Genomic DNA, 18,987 nt, shown 5'->3' on the forward strand with positions numbered 1-18,987 from the left:
AATCACCCATGTGGAAAGGAAACCTGGAGCCAAGGACACTTCTGTTTATAAAAAAGCGAAATAATTGAGATTTTTGGAAAATTCTCACATTTAACCCCTGGAAAATGCAAACCCAAGTGGCTCCTTAGATCGATGCTACACGGAGACCATTTGGTAGCGCGGTGACGGCTGCAGTCGGCCGGGACATTGATCTGAACTGCAGACTGCAGCCATCACTCTGTCGGAGCCGGACACACACAGATCCTGGCAGCTGCAGATGGCGGGCGCCATTACTACGGTCCCTATGGAGTGGAGCCTTGGAGGGGACACCGTGGTCAGGGCCATGCTGGGAGTTGTGGTTTCATAACAGATGAAGAGCCGCAAGTTGGCGAGCACTGGCCCCAAGGGATGCACATGGGGTCCCGACTATTGGGGGACAGCCCCCCATGTCCAGCTCCGCTATAGCCCGCACTGATCGGCCCTGCAGCAGAACATCATAAGACGGGAAGTAAAGGCATGAAATGAAGGTTTTAATGAAGTGGGCGAGCGGCTGACGTCAGGCCGGCTCACTGATTGCGGCTTCCAGGTGGCCTAATGAAATGAAAATGAAGTTTATACCCTCAGCGACTTTAAGCCAGGCTTGTGTTCTGCCTGTGATTGAATCTTAATGAGAAGACGCTGCTGTGTGCAAACATGCCTGGGCTGGTGGTGGGCTTGTTAGATGGAGACACAAGACATGGACCTTGTGATAGAAGAGCCGCTGCCTCCATCCTCTCCGGGTAATGGGAACCGACGGCCTGGAAGGTGCAGCTCTTTATATTCCCGGGGTGTCGGAGCTATCTATAGAATATCATTACCGAGGGTCTGCGGGGTACGCCAGGCTTCTGCTCCTCCTGTACATGCTATTAATACCAATATACTGCTGTACGAGCCATGGAGACCGGCGACTGAGCAGCACCGAGCATATATGAAACGGCGGCTACTGGTCTCCATCACTTGTGAACCCCCCACAGTCATACATACTGGTATATCATCCACTGGTCCCCCCCATAATGGTATATTATCCACTGGTCCCCCCCATAATGGTATATCATCCACTGGTCCCCCCCCCCCATAATGGTATATCATCCACTGGTCCCCCCCATAATGGTATATCATCCACTGGTCCCCCCCCCCATAATGGTATATTATCCACTGGTCCCCCCCATAATGGTATATCATCCACTGGTCCCCCCCCCATAATGGTATATCATCCACTGGTCCCCCCCCATAATGGTATATCATCCACTGGTCCCCCCCCATAATGGTATATCATCCACTGGTCCCCCCGATAATGGTATATCATCCACTGGTCCCCCCGATAATGGTATATCATCCACTGGTCCCCCCCGTAATAGTATATCATCCACTGGTCCCCCCCATAATGGTATATCATCCACTGGTCCCCCCCATAATGGTATATCATCCACTGGTCCCCCCCCCCCATAATGGTATATCATCCACTGGTCCCCCCCCCATAATGGTATATCATCCACTGGTCCCCCCGATAATGGTATATCATCCACTGGTCCCCCCCCATAATGGTATATCATCCACTGGTCCCCCCCATAATGGTATATCATCCACTGGTCCCCCCCCCATAATGGTATATCATCCACTGGTCCCCCCCCCATAATGGTATATCATCCACTGGTCCCCCCGATAATGGTATATCATCCACTGGTCCCCCCCCATAATGGTATATCATCCACTGGTCCCCCCCATAATGGTATATCATCCACTGGTCCCCCCCCCATAATGGTATATCATCCACTGGTCCCCCCCCATAATGGTATATCATCCACTGGTCCCCCCCCCCCATAATGGTATATCATCCACTGGTCCCCCCCCCATAATGGTATATCATCCACTGGTCCCCCCCCCATAATGGTATATCATCCACTGGTCCCCCCCCATAATGGTATATCATCCACTGGTTCCCCCCCCCCCCATAATGGTATATCATCCACTGGTTCCCCCCCCCCCCATAATGGTATATCATCCACTGGTCCCCCCCCCATAATGGTATATCATCCACTGGTCCCCCCCCATAATGGTATATCATCCACTGGTCCCCCCCCATAATGGTATATCATCCACTGGTTCCCCCCCCCCCATAATGGTATATCATCCACTGGGTTCCCCCCATAAAGATATATCATCCGCTGCTCCCCCATAGCATTAAGGTTTTGTCTTGTTTGTCTTTTTTTGGCAGCGATAAGTAAATGTTGGCTTTTTGGAGTCGAGTGTAAGGTGTGAACAGCGAGCAATGATCGTCATCTTATTTGTCAATCAGTAGAATTTATTTGCGGTTGTGCGTTTCCGGCACTTTCCCATCTCGCCCGCTGCCGGCAGGACGCCATCGTCAAATATTGTAAGAAGCGAGGATGTGCCCAGCGTGCAGAGAACGCCGCCGGCCAGGAATTATTATTAATCGTCCTGCTGCTTTATGCTAGAAAAGAAAATCGTTCCTCCCTTCTTACATTTTCGGACTTTTTTTTAATCTTAAAAAGTCATGACTTGTGGGTCAGCGCGCCTCGTTATTAAAGGGGTGGTTGGTTTCCACCGCTGACATCTGTCTTTGTCGAGGTGACTGACACAAGACATAAACGGGTTGGATTCGGTCCTAGGACACCTCAGAGCGTTACATTCGTCTCTCAGCATTTTTATCGAATTTTTGGGTAAAAATTTTCCAAACCTTCTCTGCTTTACACATGGGACTTCCATAAATCCTTTATTAAGGAGGCATCCTATGACCTTTTGTTTGCTTTGACCTTTTCTCCATCCTTTGTCTTCCCATCTCTGACTCGGGCACACTTTTGGCGCAGCGATCCATCATCATCTCCACGTTATCATTTTTTCTTTATACTCAGAATTGGTTGAGATTTGGTGGCTCTCGTCCATATTCATGAGTCGGCTGACGAGGGCGGCGGCGATGGGTCGACACTTTTTATGAAGGTTTTCCGTGTTTGATCTGCCGGCTCAGCACATCGCACCCGAACACCGGCCCGATCCCCGCGCTGCCACGAGGCGGCCATTAATCAAGGTACTCACTCCGAGCTGACGTCACTCATCCCATGTCTGTGTGACTGATGGCGGAGGCAGGCGGAGGGTCTCGTTCCCCCCATAGAGACCGGGGGAGGGGAGCGTATAATGGAATTTTATAAGAGAAGCGCTGAGCGTTCAGCCGGCACTCCACGCCGCTCCAGAGACCTCTTGGCCTCGATACGTTAAAGAAAATTGCAGGCGAATCTTCAAAGCTGCAGCTCAGCGGAGAAAATTTGGGCTTTTTTGTTAAACTGGTCGACCATTGAAGTAAATGGAATCTATAAGTGTCGGCGCGTCTGCTATAAATAACCAGAGAGACTGCGGCGGAGCAGAATACAGGGACGTACCGCCATGATGTGCTGCTGTAAGGCGCACGGCGGCATCCTACCCTGATCTAGTATCTGTAACGGGCAATACCCCGGAACCACAGCCACATGGGAAAATGCAGGATCACTGTATCTAAGCCAATCATGTGTGACACTGTGTGCAGAGAATGTATCTAATCCTATCCTATGTGATACTGACTGCTGAGCCGTGTATCTAATCCTCTCCTGTGTGATACTGTCTGTTGAGCTGTGTATCTAATCCTCTCCTGTGTGATACTGACTGCTGAGCCGTGTATCTAATCCTCTCCTGTGTGATACTGACTGCTGAGCTGTGTATCTAATCCTATCCTGTGTGATACTGTCTGCTGAGCCGTGTATCTAATCCTATCCTGTGTGATACTGACTGCTGATCCGTGTATTTAATCCTATCCTGTGTGATACTGTCTGCTGATCCGTGTATCTAATCCTATCCTGTGTGATACTGTCTGCTGAGCCGTGTATCTAATCCTATCCTGTGTGATACTGTCTGCTGAGCCGTGTATCTAATCCTATCCTGTGTGATACAGTCTGCTGATCCATGTATCTAAAACTATCTTGTGTGATACTGACTGCTGAGCTTTGTATCTAATCCTATCGTGTGATACTGTCTGCTGAGCCATGTATCTAATCCTATCCTGTGTGATACTGTCTGCTGAGCCGTGTATCTAATCCTATCCTGTGTGATACTGTCTGCTGAGCCGTGTATCTAATCCTATCCTGTGTGATACTGTCTGCTGAGCCGTGTATCTAATCCTATCCTGTATGATACTGACTGCTGAGCCGTGTATCTAATCCTCTCCTGTGTGATACTGACTGCTGAGCTGTGTATCTAATCCTATCCTGTGTGATACTGACTGCTGAGCCGTGTATCTAATCCTCTCCTGTGTGATACTGACTGCTGAGCCGTGTATCTAATCCTCTCCTGTGTGATACTGACTGCTGAGCCGTGTATCTAATCCTCTCCTGTGTGATACTAACTGCTGAGCTGTGTATCTAATCCTATCCTGTGTGATACTGTCTGCTGAGCCGTGTATCTAATCCTATCCTGTGTGATACTGACTGCTGATCCGTGTATCTAATCCTATCCTGTGATAGTCTGCTGATCCATGTATCTAATCCTATCTTGTGTGATACTGACTGCTGAGCTTTGTATCTAATCCTATCCTGTGTGATACAGTCTGCTGATCCATGTATCTAATCCTATCTTGTGTGATACTGACTGCTGAGCTTTGTATCTAATCCTATCCTGTGTGATACTGTCTGCTGAGCCGTGTATCTAATCCTATTCTGTGTGATACTGTCTGCTGATCCGTGTATCTAATCCTATCATGTGTGATACTGACCGCTGAGCCGTGTATCTAATCCTATCCTGTGTGATACTGTCTGCTGAGCCGTGTATCTAATCCTATCCTGTGTGATACTGTCTGCTGAGCCGTGTATCTAATCCTATCCTGTGTGATACTGTCTGCTGAGCCGTGTATCTAATCCTATCCTGTGTGATACTGTCTGCTGAGCCGTGTATCTAATCCTATCCTGTATGATACTGACTGCTGAGCCGTGTATCTAATCCTCTCCTGTGTGATACTGACTGCTGAGCCGTGTATCTAATCCTATCCTGTGTGATACTGACTGCTGAGCCTTGTATCTAATCCTATCCTGTGTGATACTGACTGTTGAGCCGTGTATCTAATCCTATCCTGTGTGATACTGACTGTTGAGCCGTGTATCTAATCCTATCCTGTGTGATACTGACTGCTGAGCTGTGTATCTAATCCTCTCCTGTGTGATACTGTCTGCTGAGCCGTGTATCTAATCCTATCCTGTGTGATACTGACTGCTGAGCTGTGTATCTAATCCTCTCCTGTGTGATACTGTCTGCTGAGCCGTGTATCTAATCCTATCCTGTGTGATACTGACTGCTGAGCTGTGTATCTAATCCTATCCTGTGTGATACTGTCTGCTGAGCCGTGTATCTAATGTCCGTCCTAGTAGCGCCCTCCATGGCAGCGTCCGTCCTGGCAGCTCGGGTGACACACCAGCCTTGTACTCGGCCGCAGGATGAGTTGTGCTCGGTCCGTCGTCCTCTGGTCCCGGCGCTGGAGCCGTCTCCTCCTGCAGGTGCTGGATCCCGTCAGATCTGCTGCTTTGTCCCAGGGTTGTGTCTGGTCGCGCAGAACGCCTGGTAGATGTCAGTTTGCTGTCAGGGCAGCGGGCACAGCTGGCACTTACTACACAGAAATAATGGATACATTACAGAGAACAGATTTTATGCAAAGAGTGATGGACCATGGCCCGCGCTGCTGGTGATTGCTCTGCAGACCTGTACGTGCACAGGAGCTGGGGACTACGGGGCACGGCCACCGGGAATAGAAATTACATTAATTCTGTGGGGGGATGCTTAACAGTAATTATAAGGATAAGACCGTTGGCACAACCCTCTTAAGAATTGTGGTGCACAAGTAGGATCCCAATCCGTGAATTGCTATATGGAGAAACTTTGCACCACTAATAGATTCTGATGCAGAAAGGTGGTTTTAATAAAGTACAGTACATACATTCAGCCGTTTCGGTCTGTGACCTTCATCAATGTACTATATGCTGTACTGTGAGCTCCAAAGCACCTGGGCATAAAGAAAAAAACGGTGGGTGAGGAGGCATCGAGGGCCGTCTCTCGTTGTTAGATGTGGCTGGTGGACCCGGTATCCGCCGCAAATCAATTGCGGATTCTGTAGTCTCAAGCTCGTGCAGTAAAGAATCCATAGTCTTACTGCTTTAACTGTAAATAATCCATAGTTTCACTGCTTGTAAAGTAAAGAATCTTTAGTCTCAGGCTCATAAAATAGATTCTGTAATCTCTGGCTCATAAAATAAAGAATCTGTAGTCTCGGGCTCATAAAATAAAGATTCTGTAGTCTCGGGCTCATAAAGTAAAGATTCTGTAGTCTCAGGCTCTTAAAGAAATATTCTGTAGTCTCGGGCTCATAAAATAAAGATTCTGTAGTCTCAGGCTCTTAAAGAAATATTCTGTAGTCTCGGGCTCATAAAATAAAGATTCTGTAGTCTCAAGCTCGTGCAGTAAAGAATCCATTGTCTTACTGCTTTAACTGTAAAGAATCCATAGTTTCACTGCTTGTAAAGTAAAGATTCTGTAGTCTCAGGCTCATAAAATAAAGATTCTGTAATCTCAGGCTCATAAAATAAATATTCTGTAGTCTCAGGCTCATAAAATAAAGATTCTGTAGTCTCGGGCTCATAAAGTAAAGATTCTGGAGTCTCAAGCTCGTGCAGTAAAGAATCTATTGTCTTACTGCTTTATCTGTAAAGAATCCATAGTTTCACTGCTTGTAAAGTAAAGATTCTGGAGTCTCAGGCTCTTAAAGAAAAGATTCTGCAGTCTCGGGCTCATAAAATAAAGATTCTGTAGTCTCAAGCTCGTGCAGTAAAGAATCCATTGTCTTACTGCTTTAACTGTAAAGAATCTGTAGTCTCGCTGCTTGTAAAGTAAAGAATTCATAGTCCATGCCCTCACAATAAAGAATCACAGTTTGAATATAGAAGAAAAAAGGGTTTCGCCCTAATGAAAGTATGCCCCTTGTCATTGTTTCAGGCCTTGGTGTGCAGTCCCTCCATGACCTCGGTCGCTCTTCTATACACTCTCCAGTTCGGCTGTGTCATTTTTGCACGGCGTGGGTCTGTACGATGAACTCCAGATCAGACATGCCTCGTCTGTGTGTGATGTCCTCAGACCCCTCCGAGCCGGTGAGGGGTTTCCATGTCCAACTCCACTAATGAGTTGTGGGCTCCAGTTTATGGATGAAGTGCCTCCTTCCAGCCCCTTCCGGTTGGTGATGCCCCTGCTTTATCTTATGGCCCGTATGTTAGCATGAACCTGCTCCTTGGAGGGACTGGCTACTCTATAGGTGGATAGTTCAGTGCTCTTAGTGTAAAGAACCCTTTCCAGTAGAGATGTACAGAGTGAACATCTTTTTCTTGTGATAATGGTGCGCACTGGTTTGTATGGGGACGTTGTTTGGCAGTTCACCAGTAACTTGTAGCTGGTACTGGGATTGTACTGGGGTGATATAAATGGAGCTTGTGGGAACATAGTCCCAGGTCTGCATCCAGCGCGTCGCTGTCATGAGATGTATCGCGTCCTTCAGCCTCAATTATTCGTCTCCCTAACGATTGTGTGCTGCTCCTGCGGCCGAATGATGGAATTATGGAGATTCCACTTCAAGCTGTTTATGTAAATGACACAAATGATGTGATTGCGGATTTCATCAGATCTACTCTTATTTCTCGGCTCTGGAGCGAAGTAGGCGCCGATTATTATTACCTACATGTGTAGAGCGCTAAACGGAAGCGAGCATCAGAGGGGAAAATCGGGGATTTGTGTTGCATGTAACTTGTTTACAGCAGGTTCATTATCATCAGGATTACAAAGGCTAATAACACCTCCATATACAGCTGATAAGACAGGATCCACCAGTCACAATAGGTGATGTCAGAGCTCACCTCCTCCTCCTGTACAATGACTAATAACACCTCTATATACAGTAGATAACAGAATTCACCATTTACAATAGATGTCACAGCTCACCTCCTTCGCCTGTACAATGACTGATAACACTTCTATATACAGTAGATAACACAGGATCCACCATTCACAATAAGTGATGTCACAGCTCACCTCCTCCTCCTGTACAATGACTGAAGACGCCTCTATATACAGTAGATAACACAGGATCCACCATTCTCAATAGATGTCACAGCTCACCTCCTCCTGTACAATGACTTATAACACCTCTATATACAGTAGATAACACAGGATCCACCATTCACAATAGGTGTCACAGCTCACTGCCATCCTGTCCTGTACAATGACCTTGGCACATTAGTTGCATTAATACGATAGGGTCAGAGTCTGATCATTGCTGCTCATGTTCATGTGCATTTCCAAAAACAGATAATCTACAAAGGCCCTAGAGGCTAGTTTGGAAATTGCAAGAATTTTTATTTTTAATAAAAAAAATTGTGATATGAAAAAACAAACAAGCATGTAACAGAAAACCTGATTTCAATAATAGGCGATTTTCTGTGTCCACTGACATAGAGCAGATACTTATAAAGGGTCGACCCTGGTGTCCAGCTCAAAGGGCGGAGACCAGTTACTAACAGCCAATGAGAGAGCTCTAAACCTATGTGCCTAATATGCCCCTCCCCTTTGGCTTCTCAGCCATTGAGCAGAGCCCAGTAAATTCACAGGAAACTTCCATGGTTCTTAGTCGGATGTCGGTGTGCCCCTGTGACAATGCCGGCTGCTCCCGGGAGGAACAGCGTTCTTTTTCTCCCTGTAGCCGGTCGTTCTGTACGGCGGCCGGGGACCTTTCCTGACTATCAACCCTCAGATTAATCCCATATCTGCAGGTAAATGGCGCCGTCTGATGTCACAAGTGAGCGGATCAGTCCCAAGGCCAATGATACATGTTATCTGCTCTGACACATTGTAGCAAACTGTCAGCACAAGAGAAAATTGTGCTCGCTCTGGACTGGATGCAACTGTAACAGAGCCCCTGCTGTGTGAAGTGTCAGTTCTGTACTGGTTCACACCCTGCAGACGACAACTAGACGGTTTCATAAGAAAATGTCCGATTGTCGTTATCTGTCCTCCTGATCGTCTCTTCTGTGGGTGTGTAACCCTCGGCCCGTGTCATCCTCGGCCTGTGTAACCCTGGGGTCGTATAACCTTCAGCTCGTGTAATCCTCGGCTCGTGTAACCCTGGGGTTGTGTAACCCTCAGCCCGTGTAATCCTCGGCCTGTGTCACCCTGGGGTCGTATAACCCTCGGCCCGTGTCACCCTCGGCCCGTGTCACCCTCGGCTCGTGTCACCCTCGGCTCGTGTCACCCTCGGCTCGTGTCACCCTCGGCTCGTGTCACCCTCGGCTCGTGTCACCCTCGGCTCGTGTCACCCTCGGCTCGTGTCACCCTCGGCTCGTGTCACCCTCGGCTCGTGTCACCCTCGGCTCGTGTCACCCTCGGCTCGTGTCACCCTCGGCTCGTGTCACCCTCGGCTCGTGTCACCCTCGGCTCGTGTCACCCTCGGCTCGTGTAACCCTCGGCCCGTGTAACCCTCGGCCCGTGTCATCCTCGGCCCGTGTCACCCTCGGCCCGTGTAACCCTCGGCCCGTGTAATCCTCATCCTCGGCCCGTGTAATCCTCGGCCCGTGTAATCCTCGGCCCGTGTCATCCTCGGCTCGTGTCACCCTCTGCCCGTGTCACCCTCGGCTCGTGTCACCCTCGGCCCGTGTCACCCTCTGCCCGTGTCACCCTCTGCCCGTGTCACCCTCTGCCCGTGTCACCCTCTGCCCGTGTCACCCTCTGCCCGTGTCACCCTCTGCCCGTGTCACCCTCTGCCCGTGTCACCCTCTGCCCGTGTCACCCTTTATGTACTGACTGCTCAGCGTACAGCGTCCGGCATCCCACTCACCAATATCCCACCCTCTGATGCAGGAGCTCTCTGCTTCTATACACTGCCTTCTCTGCTCAGCTCCACTGTGACATATGACGGCGCCACGCTCAGCTTCATGTCTTACACTGTCAGTAAGTGGTGGCATTGTCGGTATAACCCGCGGAGGGTCAGGACCAGGTGACTCCACCATGGATTCAATCTAGAGGATTTTCATATGCAAAAAATTATCATGGCCTCATCTCTTGGAGTCCTAATCTGGTCTCCCGGCCTCCGCCTACAAGCAGGTTCCCGTTCTCCGCGTCCCTCTGTACTTCTTTTGTTCTCACTCTTAGATGCAGCGCGACATCTCTGCAGGAACTACCCAGTGTCAGGAGGACTGGAATATGTAGTGCACCGGAGGTCCCGGCAGGGTAGTACCGACCCATATCCCAATACCATGTCCGTCTAGAATAAAAGCCACTGAACAGGCAGACCTGTAGTGTAAAGCATGGGGAACAGCAGAGCATCAGACTAGATCTTTGATAACAAAGGAAGGAATAGAAACTACCGTACATACTGTATGTCTCCGCTATGATCAGTGCCCCCAGCTCAGCTGCAGGGTGTATTAATCAGTAATAGTCAGAATTCTCCCTCCGGTCTCATTAGATACTAAGACCTTGTTCACACGCTGCATTTTTGCTGGGTAAAAATAAAACTCCAGCATTTTACGCAGCTTTTTTTTTTCCTGTGTTTTGGTGCAAACAAATCTGCTGCAAACACTCAATGTGTGCACACTGCCTTAGGCTCTTGCTCATTTACTCCACGCTGCTTTTCACTGCAGCTCTGCTTGTTCAGATTGGCTTCTGGGTGTTAAATGCAAGGCCACTAGTAAATGAGAAAAAGGGTTTTACTAGGAAACTGCTGCACAAAGACCATGACGGAGGAGCCTTATAGGTGTTCTCAAGTTTTACAAACCCCCTTTCCCCATCTGAAATTTTGTTTCAGAAAACAAACTCTGGTTTAATCACCCTCCCGGGGTCCAGTGCTGAGCGTCCACCATCGCTCCCAGATTCTGTTCTAACCGAGCTCAGCGGCCCTGCCAGGATTAAGGAGCAGCTCAAAGCCGCTGACCTCAGTTATTGGCTGCAGCACCGTTCATGTGACGTCAGCGCTGCAGACAATAACTTGACACTGGAAGACTATGCTGGACCCGTGGAGCGTGAGGAAAGCACAACATCGAGGAGAAGGGAGTGGGCAGTTGTTTTCTGAAATTGGAAACCCCCTTTAATAACTTGGAGAGGGGCCGGAGATCTGCCAAACATTTAGGTTGAGTTTACGTAGTCTTGGTCTCCTCCAGTTTTGCGTGTGACTTGCTTCTGGTTGTTTGCAGTGAATCTGCCCATGGTGGACGTCTCCATCCCTACAAGTTCTTCTCATTATTGATCTATGCTTTTCTGCTCTCCTTTAGGTAACAACCTCGATGCCATCCATGACATAACCGTGGCTTACCCTCACAACATTCCTCAAACCGAGAAACACATCCTTCACGGCAACTTCCCCAAGGAGATTCACTTCCACGTCCGCAGGTATCCGGTCAGCAGCCTGCCCGCCTCTAAGGAAGACCTCCAGCTATGGTGCCAGGAACGCTGGAAGGAGAAGGAGGAGCGGCTGCGGACCTTCTATGAAGGAGAGAAATACTTCGACGTCACAAGACGCAGTCGGATCCCTCCTTGCAAATCGGAGCTCAGGGTGCATGTGATAAAGTTTGCTTCGTTGCTGTACTGGACAACCTTCATTATTGTGTCCTTTTACCTCATCTACCTGTACAGCATAGTCCGGTGGTACACCGTCGTCATGATTGTCATCTTTGTCCTTCAGGAAAAGTACTGTGGGGGACTCGAGCTCATCGAGTTGGCATGCCACCGCTATCACACCATCCGGCAAGCCGCAAGAGGCAAACAGGAGTAAGGAAGGGCTGTATATGTATGATACTTCTGTAATGTCTACCATACTGTGCATGTGAACCAGGTAACCCAAGGCTCTCGAATACGCTGAGATTGGTAGCGTGTCAGCTCCTGGAAAGCCTCAGGTTGCCCACACTACATGAAAACCCTACAAGAATTCCATAGGATAAAATTAACGTGAGTCCCGGAGCAGCCTCCTCCACCCAAGGCGAAGAGATGGTCTTCATCAAACCAGTCAAAGGTCTTTGAAATCTTGACTTCTCGTTAATGTTGCCAGTCCTTGAAGAAGACTATTTTTGGAGGTTCCGAAGAAAAGTCTTGTCGGGTCTCTGATCAGCATCAACGCGATTTCGACTCTTACTAAGTCTCCATATTTCGGGAACGATCGTAGAGTTGTGGGAAGCATCGGATAAAAGCTGGATTTCCCTTTTGCATATTTCCAGATACTGTTGTACTCTTGAGGAACATTTTAGACGCCTTCATAGGAAAAAAATAAAAATAATCTTGCAGCCTCATGAAATGGAGTTAGACACTTTCACAAAAGTTAAGCATGTTATAGCACCGAATGTTTTCAAAGGGTTAATCGGTCGCCCTTGTGAAGGGATCTCCAGTAAAATACTGGGAAAATGTAAAAAGTTGCGTGTTCTTAACGAGAAAGTTTTTTTATGTAATGTTATCTGTTCACTCGACAATCAGGAGTTTTCTTTATTCTGTGTTTGTTTGTGCAGCAATGGTTTATCTTTTATATCTTGTTTTATTATTTTTTTTTTTTTTTTTCATAAAATACTGCCACAAAGCTTTGCAGCTGTTGAGCGGCCGATGCGCCCGTTTATAAAGTTGCGTCCATTGAGGTAGATCCAATGTAAGCAGATATTCCTCATGCCCAGTTTGTGGTTTCATAGGGGTAATAGAGGACGGTAACCAGAGCTATAAACATGGCCTAGTTTTTCGAGATTGGTTCTAACCAATTCATTGGTGTTGATCTTGAGGAAGTGGTCCTCACTTACGGGTAGGTTCCTTCTTGGAATAACCCTTCATTAAAATACTGTAGACCCACCGCTTTGGGAATTAGAACATGTTCTATGATTCACACTATTTAGTTATATCGGAGCATGCATAGGACCGTGAATATCGCGGTAGTATCGGTATATGGACCATTATCTTCTAGACATATTCTCATCTAGTCTACCACAAAAATGATGAATGGGAACCTATAATTTTACAGTCATCATGGAACATACAGGTCTCATCATGGACCTGGCAATTATCCAGGGCCTTGTAAATCTCCACTGTCCAAGCAGTGGCCTTGGAGGTACGTATTGAACTTCATGGTTTCATTAATGACCCAAGGTTGAGGTCTCCGATATTGGCGTGTGAGCTCTGGGTAATGTGTAATGACTCTTCTGTTTGGTCGAGTAGTGTACTTGGTCCTCCGTCTTCTGAAGCACTGATCTGTTTCTGGTCGTCCCTCTTTGTTTTAGCTCTCATCTAGCTACCGACACTGTGTTACTATTGTTGAAAATGACTTGGAACCGTCTATCGGACAATGGCGCTTTTAGAAGTTTATGGTTAATTCACAATTTTTACATTTTAACTAAACGTGCGACAATCCAGACTTTCTGACAATCCGGCTTTCGTTTTTATTATCTGCTATTGAGTAATCCACACGTAGGACGATGCGGACGATGTCTACGTTGGACTGCGTGGCTTATGTAGCTCAAATTTTTTAACACCGTTCTCTAAAACAATACCGGACGTCATCAGATCTGCCTTCAAGGGTCACATAAAAAATATGCTACAAAACCCTCAAAGTTTACACAACCAAAAAAAAGACATAACTTGAAAGTCCATAATTCTTGTGTCATCTTCCAAGATTATCTCTAACTCATCACTTCTCAAAGTTGCTTCCTTGAAGTCCTACCTTGACGAAATCTTATTTTTCATTGGAACGCGAGGATTGTCTCCAGTCATAAAAAGCTCTGTCCAAAATGTATTCGGGACCCTATCTAACTCCACCCCCCCGTGTTAGAAGGTGTTGGGACGTAGGCTTGTCATGCCGTCATCTTCCAACTTTTTTTTTTTTTTTTAAGTACCGTCTTTGTAGACCTTTAACACTTTTTTCAAAGGCCGCCTAGTGCCTCTTCCTTTTTCTCGTATATAAACGGATGCTTAAGGAAACGTCTTTTTTTATTTTTCCTGCAGACTTTGTTTCCTCATCACTTTGCAACCAGAAGCTTTGTGTGGAAAAAGAAAGTGAGACTTGAGTGAGAATTATGGTTTTTCTGCTTCATTATTACCGGTTGTTACCCATGAGACCACAATGAATTTTTTTTTTTTTGTAAATGGCCATATCACAAGCTCATACGTAGGAATAAATGTCCTGCTCTGGACTAAGACCAGGAACATTTGTCATGAACTTCTTTACTGCTTGACCACCCATCGTTATATTTGCAAAATGTCATAGGATTCAGTATACATGAGGAGAAAAATCAATATTGACCATTGGAGAACTTAATATGTATTTGGTAAAACCAGATCTGGCGAACACTGGTAACACACAATGGAGTCGTTTTTGGTGTGCGCCATAGGCTGCCAAAGGAGTTGAATCGGAACTTTAGCAAAATGGTCTACAGAGGCGAAAACCAGATGGTCATCCACAAAAGAAGATATGGCGACAGAGAGTTTCCTGTGGGAAATCCTTATCTGGCCTACTATTTCGTATGAATGTTCATTCAAGTAATATATTACTGGCTTAAGCCCAGTAGACCAGAACCTTCTTTTTGGCTATAAAGAGGAGCCGCGCAGAGAGGTCTATATCAATGATATGTTCTAGTTGGGCTGGTGGATGTCTTCATGGACTACCTTCAATTTCCTGCTGTAGATCTTAGCTCTTGTTTTTGAGAGAATCTAAATCTCAAGATCTAGACATAGTGGAATGGCTAGGTCATGACAACAGATGGCTCTCGTTTTTCTCAAGATTGGTGGTGAGGAGACATCAGGGAGCTATTTCTCTTCTCCCCTTGCACCATGAAAGAATCAACCAATTCACGTCCAAAGTCAATTTTTGACAACATTACCGGAATGACCTCCATGATGATGAGCCGTGGACCACTTATGAAAGACTATGACTCGACTTGTTGGTTGCTGTAGTTACTCTTTAATTTAGTTCACCCAACTTTGATGGCTCTGTTTATGCAAGATGGGGTCATCTAAAGTGCCGTTTACGCAGAACAGTGCCGTACCGATATTCTTAGTCTGGAGATGGTTTAGATTTATGTGCTTGAACAATCAGTTTCCTTAATCGTGAACGATGATTTTGTTATTGATCTTTGTGTAACAAGACCTTAAGACTTTAAACAGCCTAATGCAGGACAATCCACCACCTGTCCCAGATATAGTACTTTGCTCCCATGCCAATGTCGTGCACAGTCTAATCGCCACACAATTCAACCGGTGGATGTCCCGTAATGCACCGAGACTCTGAGCTCTGATGATCCGCAGGTTAGATCATCTATCTAAAGACATGAATGCCTGGGATAAAACCTGACCACTGCCTTGGTGTAAGCCGTCCATTTCATTTGGGGCAAGATAGATTTTGATGTCCCGAATAAACCCCATCAGGAACTGAAAAAGCATCTCCACCGTGGCTTCTGCCAACACAATTCACCCTACTAAGTTTTCCACAAAAAGAAAGGTGCAATGGAGGTTTTTTTTTTCTTAATTTGCCCATTTGGTCATCTTGTCGTGAAATAAAAATTAATAGGAGCCCCTAATTGGAGCAATTAACGATTTTCAGATGGTCTCCGTCCAAGGCGAAGAGCTGATGTTCTTCAGCCTGGTGAAGGGTCTTCGAAACTTTGACTTCTCATCGATTTCGATTTTACGAGTCCTCCCAAGGAACCAATATTTGGAGGTTCCCAAGGAACATCTTTTCAGACCGCTGACCACCACCAACAGGACCTGGACCACTTAGCACCAAGTCCCCTTATTTCTGGGAACCATCTTCGAGTTGAAACCCATCGGATGAAAAGTGGAACTCTCTGGTGCGTATTTCCAATTATCTTCACATTTTTTTTTATTTTTAAGGAACTTTTTGCCCATCTTCATAGGAAAAAAAGTGAATTTAGACAGTTCCACAAAACTAAAGCATACTGTATTCATGAATGTGTAGAAAAGGTTAATATAACGTCTCTTTTCAATGGATCTCACACAAAATGCCGAAATCCACAAATTGGTGTTTCTACTGGAAGGTTTTGTTTGGTAGAGTTTCGTGAGTTTTCTTTATACTGTGTGTGTGTTCGGTTTACCTTTTTTGTACTTTTTATTTTGTGTTTTTTTTTTTTTTTTTTTTCATAAAATCCTGCCACAAAGAATAGCGGCCATAAGGCGGCAGGCATGAAGGTCATGAATATGTAAAGTTGCGTCCATTGAATATAAACCCACCATTACAAGCCGAGCTAGATAGCTACGAAAAATATTTGAGAGTGATTGATTATTTTTATATTTGCCCCTTTTGAAAGGGTTATTCCCATTTCCAGGGATGGGGGTATTTGTTGGATAGGGCTAGTAAAAATAAATACATTAGCAATTTAATCTTTTGTTAAAATTTTTAGCCTTTCTTGAGATGTTGATATTTTTTGTATACAGCATTTTGCTGGGCGGTAGCTGCAGCGGTGGTCGGTCTCCTAAGCAACGAGTTGTAAAGAAAAGCGTTAATATCTCAAGAACGGATGCAAATTTTAGTAAGCTGAAAATTGCAAAAGTGCTGGTATCTACTAGTAGTGCGACAGCAACACTCATCCAGGAAGACGGGAATAACCCTTTAAGTCCTGGTACACCACTGGAAACGCCATAGTTTTTAGTGTGTCTTTTTGACATTTAGTTGCACACTCCTGCCTAATAGCCTAATCTTATTCAGTGATTGATCCCATAACCTCCTATCACCGCAGGGTGGTCGTGGGATAAGCGCCGTGTCATATCCATCAATGCCCGGTAGTAAATACGTGTATTTGCACTTTATATTACTAATGAGTTATAATATTTTATACACGCTCCCTCTTCCTTCCCCATTGGAATAAATAAAGTCCCTTCAGTGTGTTATTTTTTTTTTTTGTCTTTTTAGCATTTATGGTAATGGAGCCCTCCATAGTGGAAGTGTTGTGCGGCACTATAGCGCCATATGGCGCCTATATGAACTGGGAAAAGTCTTCCATCGAGGGCTTTTTATTGGGTTTATTTATATTGTTCTGCTTTTCATGATTGTTTTCTGATCCTCTTTCTTTGTCCCATAATCCATGTTTCATCCCTTTATCAGCCGGCACAGTCCCTTCCTCTGATGCGTTCACTCATTTCACTTTGTAATCATTTGTGAAGGGATCAAATGTGTTGTAGACTCTTTTTGAAAAGTGCATCGCTATTGTATACGAATAATAAAAAAAAAAAAAAAATTAAAACTTTTCACATCCTCGCTTTCAATATTTTGCATATGAAATCTGTAAAATGGCTCCGGACATGGAGAAGACAGGGATGTAGCTATACTAGGTGCACAAGTATCTGCTGCTGCTGCTAGACCTTAGTGCCACGGGAAGCACGTAGGGCTGGAACAATACTATTATAAATGGTATGTGGCGGACTGACTGGTGCAACGGAGATTCAAGTTACACCTCTAGAAGATGACGACGTGTACTGACCACACAATGTACTTAGAGGTTGTCCACTACTTGTACATTGAGGACATATGGTTAAGATAGGTCTTCAATATCTGATCGGTGGGGGTCCGACACCTAGCACCCCCTCCGACTAGCTTATCCCTGGCAGTGGTTGCCAGCAGGAAGTACTCACTTGCCAAGCTGCCCTGTCTACTTGTAGCGACTGCCGCAGGATACTACACATTCACCTCATTGATTTGAATAGGAAGTGGATGTGCAGTACCAAGCTCTGGCCATTACAAGTAGACTGAGCAGCTCGGCTAATGAGTGCGTCTGACATGTGGCCACTGACCCCGGTAACAACTGTTCGCTGGGGTGCCTGGTGTCAGACTCCAGCCAATCAGACTTTGAAGACCTTTTCTACGTATAGGCCATCAATGTAAAAGTGGTGGACAACCTCCTAAAAAATTTCAGCTACGTTTGGAGACCTATAATACACTCCAGAGCTGCACTCACTATTCTGCTGGTGCAGTCACTGTGTACATACATTACATTTCTGATCCTGAGTTACATCCTGTATTATACTCCAGAGCTGCACTCACTATTCTGCTAGTGCAGTCACTGTGTACATACATTACATTACTGATCCTGAGTTACACCCTGTATTATACTCCAGAGCTGCACTCACTATTCTGCTAGTGCAGTCACTGTGTACATACATTACTGATCCTGAGTTACATCCTGTATTATACTCCAGAGCTGCACTCACTATTCTGCTAGTGCAGTCACTGTGTACATACATTACTGATCCTGAGTTACATCCTGTATTATACTCCAGAGCTGCACTCACTATTCTGCTAGTGCAGTCACTGTGTACATACATTACTGATCCTGAGTTACATCCTGTATTATACTCCAGAGCTGCACTCACTATTCTGCTGGTGCAGTCACTGTGTACATACATTACATTACTGATCCTGAGTTACATCCTGTATTATACTCCAGAGCTGCACTCACTATTCTGCTAGTGCAGTCACTGTGTACATACATTACATTACTGATCCTGAGTTACACCCTGTATTATACTCCAGAGCTGCACTCACTATTCTGCTAGTGCAGTCACTGTGTACATACATTACTGATCCTGAGTTACACCCTGTATTATACTCCAGAGCTGCACTCACTATTCTGCTAGTGCAGTCACTGTGTACATACATTACTGATCCTGAGTTACATCCTGTATTATACTCCAGAGCTGCACTCACTATTCTGCTAGTGCAGTCACTGTGTACATACATTACTGATCCTGAGTTACATCCTGTATTATACCCCAGAGCTGCACTCACTATTCTGCTGGGGCAGTCACTGTGTACATACATTACATTACTGATCCTGAGTTACATCCAGTATTATACCCCAGTACCCCAGAGCTGTACTCACTATTCTGCTGGTGCAGTCACTGTGTACATGCATATTACTGATCCTGAGTTACATC

At 45.9% G+C, this 18,987-nt stretch overlaps 1 protein-coding gene across 1 annotated transcript in view; it reads left to right on the plus strand.

The window, feature by feature from the left end:
* Positions 1-17,301, plus strand: part of LCLAT1 (lysocardiolipin acyltransferase 1) — a 116,570-nt gene extending 99,269 nt beyond the window's left edge. The window contains exon 6 of the mRNA XM_073556359.1: positions 11,349-17,301. Coding sequence (XP_073412460.1) covers positions 11,349-11,848 — 500 coding nt within the window. The 3' untranslated portion in view covers positions 11,849-17,301. The remainder of the gene's footprint in view (positions 1-11,348) is intronic.
* Positions 17,302-18,987: the final 1,686 nt, after the last annotated feature.

The sequence above is a fragment of the Dendrobates tinctorius genome, unplaced genomic scaffold (assembly GCF_039654945.1).
Source record: "Dendrobates tinctorius isolate UK_male_01 unplaced genomic scaffold, ASM3965494v1 ptg000232l, whole genome shotgun sequence".
Taxonomy (NCBI): Eukaryota; Metazoa; Chordata; class Amphibia; order Anura; family Dendrobatidae; genus Dendrobates; species Dendrobates tinctorius.